Source organism: Larus michahellis, chromosome 1, assembly GCF_964199755.1.
Source record: "Larus michahellis chromosome 1, bLarMic1.1, whole genome shotgun sequence".
NCBI classification, from domain to species: Eukaryota; Metazoa; Chordata; class Aves; order Charadriiformes; family Laridae; genus Larus; species Larus michahellis.
The window spans coordinates 205,114,800-205,126,531 of NC_133896.1; the positions used below are offsets into that span (position 1 = coordinate 205,114,800).

At 44.7% G+C, this 11,732-nt stretch overlaps 1 protein-coding gene across 1 annotated transcript; it reads left to right on the top strand.

Moving 5' to 3' along the window:
• Positions 1-8,539: 8,539 nt before the first annotated feature.
• Positions 8,540-10,449, top strand: LOC141737955 (vitelline membrane outer layer protein 1-like). Its single transcript, XM_074572967.1, has 3 exons — positions 8,540-8,710; positions 9,350-9,444; positions 10,161-10,449. The coding sequence occupies exons 1-3, from the start codon at positions 8,540-8,542 to the stop codon at positions 10,447-10,449; spliced, it is 555 nt and encodes a 184-aa protein (XP_074429068.1).
• The last annotated feature ends 1,283 nt before the right edge of the window (positions 10,450-11,732 follow it).

The window sequence follows — 11,732 nt, forward strand, 5'->3', positions numbered from 1 at the left end:
TGGGTGTAAATTGACCTTTGGTCTCTGGCAGTCAGTAAATCTGCACCACAGGAGGCACAGGAGGGGCTTTTTTTTTTTTTAATTAGCTTGTAGAAATTTATACTGAGCGATGTTCCACAGGAGACTGTTCTGGGTCTGGAATTACTCGATATTTTTATTAATGACTTGCATGGTACAATAGAGAGTTTGCTTATTAAATTTATAGATGGTACCAACCTGGGAGATGCTGAAGACACTAGAGGATGGGGATCGAATTCAAAATAAGCACAGGTGCAAAGTATTACACTACTGTGAGAATAGCCACCTTCAGAGAGAGCAGAGAGAGAGTGACTGGTGAGGCAGCAGTTCTACAGTAAGGAGGGTGCGGGTCCCACCCTTGCTATATAATTGGGCATTTTAACTAAATAAGCAAGTAGAAATTTTCCACCTTTCCAGTACCATGCTGCAATGGCCAGGTCTCTATTGAAATGCTGTTCAAAACAGGTGTGACTGGCTGGGTACAGTCCAGAAGAGGTCAGCAAAAAATGATGAGAGGTCTCGAACACGGCATATGCAGGATTAAACCTTCAGAAAGAGTCAAGTGTCAAAGCCAAATGAGACAATGCCTTAGTTTCTGTTGTCACCTCATGGTGTCCTGTACCCTGGGTATAAATGGACTGAGTTGTCTGCTACGGCCTTATCTGCAGGTCCCAGCTATTCTCTTTGCAGCTTCCCTCCACCTCCTTCCAGCAACCTGGGCTGCAGCCAGACAGCACCTCTCTCCATCCCCGGCTGCCCTTGTACAATCCTGCCTGAGCAGATATGCTTACTTTTTTTAGCTGCTATTCTCTGGTCCTTGTTTGTGAACCTCCTTTCCTGCTGATTCCGACCCCTAACACAACCCTGAGGAAAAGAAGTGAACGCGTTGGTGCAAAGAGTGTAAACAACTATGAGACATAAGCAAAACTATTTCTTCGTTACTGGCCATGGTCTCTGCTTTCTTTCTGCTCAACGAGTTTCTTAAGGATGTTTGATTTGCTTGCTGGCCACCCTATGCATGTAGAAATCACAATGAGATCTAGTGACAAGCGGACCCTTTATATGTTTGCAGACCTTATGTGGGCATGACGGACAGCAAGTAATACTGAAATTAATTTAGTATGAAGGAAAAGGGCAAGGATCCTCTGTAGCAATTCTGAGTGTAGCGAATCGTAACTTAAGCATGAGAAAAAGCGTCATACTGTTGTGAAAATGACAGGAATCGTACTGGAAAACATAAACAGAAGTGCAAGCTTGCAGCCATGCTGGATAATCTTTCTTGTCTCCTCAGCATTTTGGTTCATCTTAGCTGGGATATTGGGCATGGTTCTGGACAATGAAATTCAAGGAACCTGTGGACCTACCAATAACAGAGAGCAAAAATTATCCCCAAACCAACCCCACAAAACACCAGATCTAGAAAATGACATAAACAATAGGACTGAAAGAATTTGGATTATTTACTAGGAAGACAAGACTGAAGAGGGATGTGCCAGCAGCCTTCATGTGTGTCAATGGCTGTGGAGGGAAGAAATTAATAAACTATAATATTATGAACAAGAAAAAACAATTGTCTTACATTTCAGGAGATGTTAGGAGAGCTGGTCCAAGAGTAAGGACAGCTGAGCACTAGACTGCCTTGCTTAAGGGATCTGAGGTGTGTTTATCATCGAAAGTTTTTAAGCACAGGTTGGACAAACATCCTTCATCCTTCGGGAACACTTATTGGTGGACTGATCCTGCCTTAGGGCTCCAGGCATGGACAAACTGTCTTGTTACGTCGCTTCAGGTTCTCTATCTCAGATTCATTTATAGAGAAGATTGTTCTGTGGCACTCTGGCAAAAATAAAGAGTTTTGGTATGCTGGAATCAGGAACTGAAAGAAACAGAGAGCTCCCACTGCAGGGCAATTAGGCTTTCACAAGAATGTGTTAAAATAATCAGTCATTGTAAACAAAAATTAGAATAAGCAAATAAAGAATAAGGCTATACAAAGAACATGTACATAATTCATAGATGAAGGAAGTTAGTTCTATCAATAATACAGAAATAAAAAATACAAGAAACTGTAAAGATTGTAATATCTCTGTTAGAAAACACTAATGAACGCTCAGTCTAGTAGGTAAGGTAACCAAATTGTCTAAGGTTCTGAGGAAAGTTCTACGTGAAAGCTGGGGTCATGGGCAGGTGGGAAACTGCTTGAAAATAAGTTCACAACAAGAGGAGGACCATCTCGGAGTGGAGCTCTTCTTTACACCCCATCCCTAATGCAAAACTGTCTCCTCCTACATCTGAGAAACAGCTGTACTTACTCTGTTGTTTGCTGTAACGCTTCTTTCTCTGCTCATACATCTAGAAAATCCTGGCTCTTGTCTCACTTCTGACATCTCTCACTTGCATTTTTCCTCCTATTCTATTCTGTATTAATCTGAGTCAATTTAACAAATGAGAAAATGAGGACCAGGCAGCACATAATTTGATTACTCATGTTCTCTTAAACATTTGCCCATATTACTGAAAACTAATTCTAATTCAGCACTACTGTTTTTAGCCTACTAAAGCCTAAAAAGAGATTGAGGTTATAAGACTAGTCCAGATGAGGATCATGCCTCCCTGTAGTCAGCAGAGATGAATGGGTATTTTTAGGGAGAGGTTTGTATCTGTTTCTCTCTGTTGTCGTCATATTGTCTCTCCCAGCAGCTATAAAGGGAGCTATAAATGGTGATTACCTCAGATGGAGACATATGCACTGTAAAAGTCTACATTCAGTCAGAATCCTACCTATTTTTTCTAGATAATGCAACCCTACGCTTGTTCATACTTTCATAGAACAGGATAGGCTCTCTGTTGCCCTTTCATGTTTCTTTGGCAATAGGTGTGATTTCTGTGTTTGCTGATGTACTGTTTCCATGAGACAGTGGGTTCTTTTGCAGGATTCAACTACCTGTAGGGTGTGTCATCTTCATTCCAACCTGCAGGTGAGGGAGGTTTGACAGAACTGGGCTGTGTGATTTGCACATGATTTATGCCTAATTGTAATGGCCAGTGAGGGACATACATGGCTACTGAGAGCTGGTTTGTGGTAACCAGGATCCTGGTAACAGAATAGGAGGAGTATAAAATGGCCTGGATCACACAGAAACACACAGTCATTCAGCCAAAACCACCCCTCTGCACTTACTGACTTCTTTGGTGGATGCTGTCTACCTTCACTCCTCTCCTGAGATCCTGGGCACACGTTGCCTTCAACCCTTCCTTCAGATCATTCAAAACACATCACAGAGATTATCTTTGTGGCCATTTATGCTGCCTTGTTGTTCCTATTGACATCTCTCTTCCAGTTCACAGAATCACAGAGAAAGGTTGAAGGGACCTCTGGAGGTTGTCTGCTCCAACTGCCCGCTCAAGCGGAGTCACCTAGAGCCGGTTGCCCAGGACCTTGTCCAGGTAGCTTTTGAATATCTCCAAAGATGGAGACTCCATAACTTGTCTGGGAACCTTGGCCAGTGCTCAGTCACACTCACCACAAAAAAAAGTGTTTTCTGATGTTTAGAAGTCACCTCCTCTGTGTCAGTTTGTGCCCATTGCCTCTGGTCCTGTCACTGGGCACCACTGAAAAGAGCCTGGCTCCTTCCGCTGTGTATTCTCCATTCAGCTATTTATATACATGTATGAGGTGTCCCTGAGCCTTCTCTTCTCCAGGCTGAACAGTACAAGATCTCTCAGACTTTGCTCATAGGAGAGACATTCCAGTCTCTCAATCATCTTCATGGCCTCCCTCTGGTATGTCCCCATCTTTCTTGTACTGAGGAGCCCAGTATCGGCCACAGGACTCCAGGTGTGGCCTCAGCAGTGCTGAGTAAAGGGGAACAATCACCTGCCTTGACCAGCTGGCAATGCTTTGCCTGATGCAGCCCAGGATACCATTTGCCTTCTTTGCTGCAAGGGCTCATTACTGTCTGATGTTCAACCTGGTGTCCACCAGGGCCCCCAGGTCCTTTTCTTCCAAGCTGCTTCCCAGTACGGTGGCCACCAGCACGCACTGATGCCTGGGGTTGTTCTTCCCCATGTGCAGGACTTGGCACTGCTCCTTAATAAACTTCATGAAGTTCCCATCAGCCCGTTTCTCCAGCCTGTTGAGGTCTCTCTGGATGGCAGCGTGACCCCCTGGCATGTCAGCCACTCCTCCAAGTTTTGTGTCACCAGAAAATTTGCTGAGTGTACGCTGCCCCATTATCCAGATCGTTAATGAAGATATTAAATGGATAGGACCCAGTATTGACCCCTGGGGTACACCGCTAGTTACTGGCCTGCAACCAGACGTCGTGCTTCTGATCACCAACCTCTGGGCCTGGCCGTTTGGCCAGTTTTAAATCCACCTGAGTTTCCTGCAGGCTTTATTCACTTGCAGAGAAAATGAATTCACCAGAAGTTGCCCAGAGGACCTGCTGGCAGCTCAAACAATGATTTAGGAGCGTATGTAGACCCCAGACCTCAGTCTAAGATGGAAATTCTCTCCTATTGGCACACAGAGAATCATAGAATCATAGAATGGTTCGGGTCAGAAAGGACCTTAAAGATCATCTAGTTCCAACTCCACTGCCATGGGATTGGACACCTCCCACTAGACCAGGCTGCTCAAAGCCCCATCCAGCCTGGCCTTGAACACTTCCAGGGATGGGGCATCCACAACCACCCTGGGCAACCTGTGCCAGTGTCTCACCACCCTCACTAAGTAAAGAATTTCTTCCTAATATCTAAGCTAAATCTCTTCTCTTGCAGTTTTAAAACATTACCCCTCGTCCTATCGCTCCCCGCCCTGATAAAGAGTCTCTCCCCATCTTTCCTGTAAGCCCCCTTTAGGTACCGGAAGACATAAGGTCTCCCTGGAGCCTTCTTTTCTCCAGGCTGAACAATCCCAAGTCTCTCAGCCTGTCTTCAGAGGAGAGGTTCTCCAGCCCCCTGACCATCTTCATGGCCCTCTTCTGGGCTCATTCCAACAGGTCCATGTCCTTCTTGTGCTGAGGACTCCAGAGCTGGACACAGTACTCCAGGTGGGGTCTCACAAGAGCAGAGTAGAGAGGCAGAATCACCTCCCTTGATCTGCTGGCCACGTTTCTTTTGATGCAGCCCAGGATGCAGTTGGCTTTCTGGGCTGCAAGCGCACATTGCCAGCTCATATTGAACTTAAAGAAGAAGATTTAACAAAGGAGGAAACCTTTTTTAATTTGTCAGACTGGAACAGAGAAGTTCTTCTTCGCATCTGACCAGCTGATTCATGTGTTTGTTTCTGAGTTATGGACACCAGTGTACAATGCTTGGCCTTTGCTCCTGTTTCTTGGCACACCATCATACTAGACCCCTCCCTTCTCCTGGAAACTTCTGGAGTGAGCTGGATCCTGTGAAGAAGGGAGCAAGAATGTCCAAGATGGAGGGTAATATGAATAGCTGAAAGTTTTGATGCAATTCTCATTTCTACTTATATGTCTTGTTGATAAAAGAAACTTCAAACTTTTTCTAAATTAGTATATTTAATCTATTGCAGGGAATTCTACAAAGCACTGATTGACACAGAAATAATATTCATTACTAGGTTTTAAAAATGCCCAATCCTTACAATTTTAAGGATGTAAAAAGCCGAAATGACCCTAGTACATGACCTTCTTCAGAACACTGATGAAGAGTACCACACTGAAATACATCAGGATCTCCATGGGCTTGCAGAGCTCCTGACAGACCATCAGGAGCAGGGTGGAGGTATGTGGGCTGTGAATGGAGAGCAGAGCCCTGGAGACTGAAATGGGAGTGAGAAAATTGAAGCAGTTGTGGTCTTGCATGACTTCACAGTCTATTGCTGTGCTTTTCAAAGGCTATAGGACGAGGCTGGACAGTCTGGGAAGTCTCTCAAACAATCACTGCCCTTTGGGCAGCAGCAGATGCACATGAATATGAGAAACTGAGAATATGAGAAAGACAACACACAACAGTGTCGAATAAAGTTTGTGTTCCTAAGTGTGTGGTATTTTCAGGTGTAAAAATCTGAAATAAATTAATTTTCATGAGCGTATAATTTTTTTCAATAACTTCATAAAATAAAACAAATTGTGTATGGTATATGTCTTTATATGGCATGGATATAAATTTATTTTGCATGTTCTATATAGATTTTTAATATTTCATTGCATCAGAGTATTAATTTTATAAAATGATTTTTCCAATTAATATTGAATTAATCTGTTTATTTTTAAATTTTTAGAAGTATTTATAAAAGCTGAAGAATAATGGCATAATTTTTATGCTCCTCTGCTTGCAGAAATAATTGTATTCAGCTGGATGAATAATGAAAACATGAAATACCCTGTACCATCATCATTTTAGTGCAGTCATGTTTTGTTAATCAAATTCATCACTTTGCCAATTTTCTTTAAAACTGTGTCCTGGCATTATTTCAAGGATATTAAAATACAGGAAAGGGAGTGAGGGGTACGTGTGTCAGTAAGAAGTCCGTATCTCACCACAGTAAAGTTTTTTTTTATTTTGATATGTGAGGTTAGCTGATCTTAGAAAACTTTTCAAGGCATCCAAAAAAAATTAGCACCATTACATGGTAACAGAAATCAATGGCATTTGTACATGTAAAGTGCTATCTCAGCCATGTACTCTGAAACCAAGTCCAAGGCAGCTCACATTGGCATCCCAGGTTACCAGGTACTTTCTTTGGTTATGAATGGGGACAACGATACTTCCCAAGCCCCAGAGTGACCACGCTTGTCCTAGGACTGAGTTTTCTTAGGGGCCTCTGAAGCGTGCGTTTCTCGTAGCCAGATGCCTGAAGGTGGCCTCACCACTCTCCTGCCTCACCCTGCTTCCCTGCCACAAAGGGGGCTCACCGTGCCCTGGGATCCTCCCTCTGGGGCTGGGAAGAGGCGGGAATCTCCTGATCAGAGCAGAATCCAAGGGTAGGTGGGTCCTGCCAGTCTGTGGGTCCGCATGACTGCTGCCAGAGGTGAAGCAGCCAAGGAAGATGACTTGGGGCCAGCAAAGGTGAAACGAATGTGGGGATCCTGCTGCTTCTTTTGTGATGTTAACACCAGGTCCCAGCCATTTCTTTCTGAGTCCTTCTGCTTCTTTCCATTCACGTGCAGCCAAGGGCAGGTCTGGGTGTCCCCAGCTGCCACTGTGTGACCCTGTCTGAGCAAACACACCTGGCTTGCCAGCTGTGATTGCATGGCTCTTGTGTGGGAAAGTACTTTTCCTCTGGGTTTTGACACCCTCCTTGGAGAAGCAAGATGAAAGCCCTGGTTTGAGAAGGAAAACAGGCTGTGTCTCCATCACATGACGTGCTGTTTGGGTGCCTTCCACTGAAAGGCTCGTTCAGCTTCCCGTCATCTCCATTTGCAGATATTGTCACCTGCACAAAGCACTGACAAGCAGAAGGGGACTACAGAGCCAAGGGTGGGGAAGACAACATGGTCTCCTAATGAGAAGGGAACAGAGGGAGCCGAGCAGAGATTGAAAGAGAAAACTAGAAGAGGGAGACTCTGTGTCTTCTGATAATTGAAGGTTTGGCACCCCATCTTGCTATAAAATCCTGAGCCTTGATATAGTTTCCTCAAATATATTCTCCTCTTTACCTCTTGAACAGAGAAACAGCTTCTGCCAGACTCTGCAAGCCTAAGAGCCCTAGGAAGAATTGCTTATCTGTATGTTAAGAGAGTCTCAACTCCAGGGTTTCAAATTCACCTCTCCCTACATCCTGGCATCCCCAAAGACTGCACAGGTTCAGTATCACCTTTCTGTAAAATCTGCCTTCCATCTCCCCTCCCAATGGCATTTATTTTACCGTCTCTCTGAGAATCACTGTGGGCATCCCAGCATGCCTGACTTCAGTTAGGCTTGTCACAAAGCAGAGTGTTTTTTATTGAAAAAAAATTCACATTTCAAAAAATGACATTGAAACTATGAATAGCCTACACACGTGTCAAGCTTACCAGGAATCCTATTCAACACAGGGTGCTGGGAGACACAAGGCTTGAGTCTACTTATGCTTGTTAAAGACCAGGCCCTCTGTGTTTCTTAATATAGTTTCACCTGTCTTGCCAGACATCCAGCAATAACTAAAATGATTATGACAGTTTCCCTCAAAAGGCAAACATCCCCATGGCCAAGTATATGCGTGGCCAGCAGCAGGAATCGATATCAAGCCTCTGCCAAGTTGCTCCACAGGCACCATGAGCACTGCAAGGATCACACAGGTCTCACTATAGCCCTTTAGTGGTGGTGGATACCCCTGCAGCCACAGCATCTGCTGCATGTTGGCTGTGGAACCCTCTGTGCTCCAAGGAAGCTTTTCATGGGCACTACGAGCAGGTCAGCAAGTGCTGTGTCACTGCCCAGGTGGAAACGATTGTTCGTATGGTGTTTGTCGATGGACCGGTGGGGAAAGGCAAGCTGCCTTAGCAGGGTATAAATTCCCTTGTCCACATGCCAGCTCTCCTTCAGCACAGGCAGAGTGCAAGAGATGAAGGTCCTCGTGCCAGCTACCCTCATCCTACTCCTCTCTGTCTACACCCCAGGCACAGGGGCACGTAAATACACCTCTGTCCTCACTGTGCCCAATGGAGGCCACTGGGGCAAGTGGGGGAGTCGGCAATTTTGCCGCCGCGGCTATGCCAATGGATTTGCGCTGAAGGTAAAATTCTCCCTATTTCCCACTGTCTCCTGTCCCTGCGCCCTGGTACGCAGCTCTCCACCTCCTATAGTCTAAGGACTTTCTGCAGAGTTTTTCCTCTTCCTGAGTACAGTACTCTGTACATAAAACTATGAGTCTTTTGGGAAAATTTGGTCTAGAAAAAAAGAAAAAGTAAAGAAAAATATGTGTTTGTTTGTTTTTTTTTTAAGGACAAGAGGTCTCCATTAGATACAGCAAAGCTAGAGCTACTGCCAAAATTGTTTTGCTTTCAAACTGCATAGAGGTGCGCTGGCAGATGCATGGTCTCCACGTGGCTGATTTTGCTGGGAGAAGCCATGTAAGTGCCAAAATCTGCTGCTGCAGCCTCCTCCAGCATCTCCCCTGGGACTCAGAGTCTCTGCCTCACACCTTGGATCAGAAATAGTTAGAAAATACGAAGAAGAACATGTTACAAATGTTATATAGGTATATTATGGTTTCTTAGTATGACAGACATCTTTTTCCATGTGCTTCCCAAGGAATTTTCTCTTTCTCTTTACAGGAAGGGATTGAGACTTTATATGACTGGCACTTAAATTACTTTTCCTGAGTCTTCTACCTCTTGCCTTCACCTCTGTCCCTGTGTATCTTCTACTGCAGGTGGAGCCCTCCCAGTTTGGAAGAGATGACACAGCTCTGAACGGCATACGCCTGCGTTGTCAAGATGACTCAGTCATCGAGTCCTTCGTGGGGGAGTAAGTAACACTGTTTTTTGCCTTATTTGTTGTGCACCACCTCAACAAAATAACCATAGGTGTGACCATTTGCAGGGGTCTCTTCTCTGACTTGCTTTGTCTGCATAGTGCTGGGATATAAAGTAAATTAAAACAAGTGGTTGGGTTTTTTGTTCATTCATTTTTAGGGTAATTAAACACAGTTACTTCACACTATCACCTTCTATTTGCTCTTGAGGTTTCTGCCGAGCACTATGAACAACCCAAGCATCGTCACAGGGCTAGAGTCCCCCTTGGAAATATGCAATCCATGGGGCAGATGCAAGGAAAGGGGGTTTTAACCATACATTTATAAACTGTTTGGGTGAAGCCCTGGCCCTGCTGCTCTGGATGGGACAGTGTCTGCTCTCCCTGCTGCCTGGTGCGTACTGGTCAGATGGGGTCAAGGTTTCATCATAAAACAAGTGCCCAGGCTGTCCTTAGAGTTTCCACCAGAATCATAACAGTCTAATCTTGGACTTCCTGGTGTTTTTCTGATGAGATACCAATAAAGAGAAAAGTACACCCTTGGAAGGAAGGAAAAAAGGAGAAAGTAAGGGTCCCCAGACTGCAGCAGGACATTGTGGTGGTCACTGCTGTGAGCAAGGAAGTGTTAAGCTTGAGGGCAGCAAGGTTAGGAGAAGGAGCATTTTGCAGTGTTCTGCAGCACCCAGATATTCCTCTGTCTTTTTTGTCAGGTGGGGTACCTGGACCAGCTTTCATGTTTGCCCTAGAGGCTACCTGGTCTCCTTCTCACTGAGAACAGAGAAGTACCAAGGAGGAGGAGGTGATGACACAGCAGCCAACAACATCCAGTTCAGATGCTCAGATGCAACTGTGCTAGTAGGTGATGGACTATCGTGGGGTAGATTCGGCCCATGGAGCAAAAGCTGCAACATATGTGGTCTCCAGACCAAGGTAGAGCCCCCACAGGGGCTTCAGGATGACACAGCGCTCAACAATGTGAAGTTCCTCTGCTGTAGATGAGCACTTGCTCTGTCTTCATCACTGCCTACACATCACATATCCCACAGCAAGTGAAACATCAGTAAAGCTTGGGTCTAGCTTCATACAGGGTCTTGTGATGTTTTGACTGCTTGCATCTTGCCGTACTGGACAATGCCTTACATGATGATGTCTTTTACAGCTACCACTATGTTAGCATAGCTTCTCATAGTTACTGAAGCGTATCATATTCACAAGAATCATCACATCACGTAACTGCTGGTATACCACTGTGAAAATGCCCAATCTCTGACAATTGCTCAGAGCTGAGGAACAGATTTCTCAACTTTTTTTTTTTTTTTTTTACTTTTTTTTTCCTGAGAGCTAAACGGGGTGAAATGGAAATTTGCGTGGGCTCATGAGAAGCATCGGAGGTTTGGTATCATTGCCCACTCCTAACTTGTATTGCCTCAAAACTTGTACATGTTTTTTACAATAAATCTGTTAGCTCATACCTGAGCTCCTGCCTTAGGGAACATGGTTAGAAAGCGTGCTTATGCTGAGCATCCACCTAAGCATGGCTATGGTGCCAGCTGGGTGAGCTCCCCAAACCTCCCTTGCCGCTGCTTTGTTGTGTGCTCCACTGGCTCACCCAGCTGTTAATGCAAAACTCATTTTCATGGGACTTGTTTTTTCATTTGCTGCCTCTGGGCTTCATGCTCTAAATAGAATGGGGAGAATCCAAACTAAAAATAAATTCTATGTCATTCATCCATTTTTTATGCTCCAATTTACTGGATAAGCTTGAATTTATTACCTTGTCCTGATGGGCTAGCTGTAAAGAATGCACTCTCGATTTGGGGAAAAATCATGCCTGGAGATTATTACTGTGCCCTAATGTCTGAGGCACCGGGCCTCTCTGGCAAGGGTTCAAGAAGACTTATTGCCTCTCTGAGCACCTTTTAGGAAGTGCAGCTGTTGCTCTTCCCTCAAACCAATGCATTATGCATTTTTGTGTACTTGAAACAAGGTGGGAGCATGGTGTTGTCATTCTCTATGTGACTGGTTGGGCTGTGGGGGTATCGTGTACAGGACCACATCCACGTGGAGCAGCACAGACCTGATGGATGGAGGTGCCTTCTGCCAGTTCACATCCTCCGCTTAGCACACACACAGCAGCTATCACTGCTCTGGCTCTTCATCCATGTGAAATTTTCTTCCTGTCACTTACCTCAAAAAATACTCAAATAATAACAACTGTACTTTCTTTAAAAAGGAATGGAATACACCAGGCAAAATAATAGAATAAACATGGTATGTTCTTT

What these genes read in the sequence shown, in the direction of transcription:
- LOC141737955 (XM_074572967.1), top strand. Translation starts at nt 8,540, where the DNA reads ATGAAGGTCCTCGTGCCAGCTACCCTCATCCTACTCCTCTCTGTCTAC. An exon ending in CCAATGGATTTGCGCTGAAG is followed by an intron (nt 8,711 to 9,349) that starts GTAAAATTCTCC and finishes CTTCTACTGCAG; the next exon opens with GTGGAGCCCTCCCAGTTTGG. An exon ending in ATCGAGTCCTTCGTGGGGGA is followed by an intron (nt 9,445 to 10,160) that starts GTAAGTAACACT and finishes CTTTTTTGTCAG; the next exon opens with GTGGGGTACCTGGACCAGCT.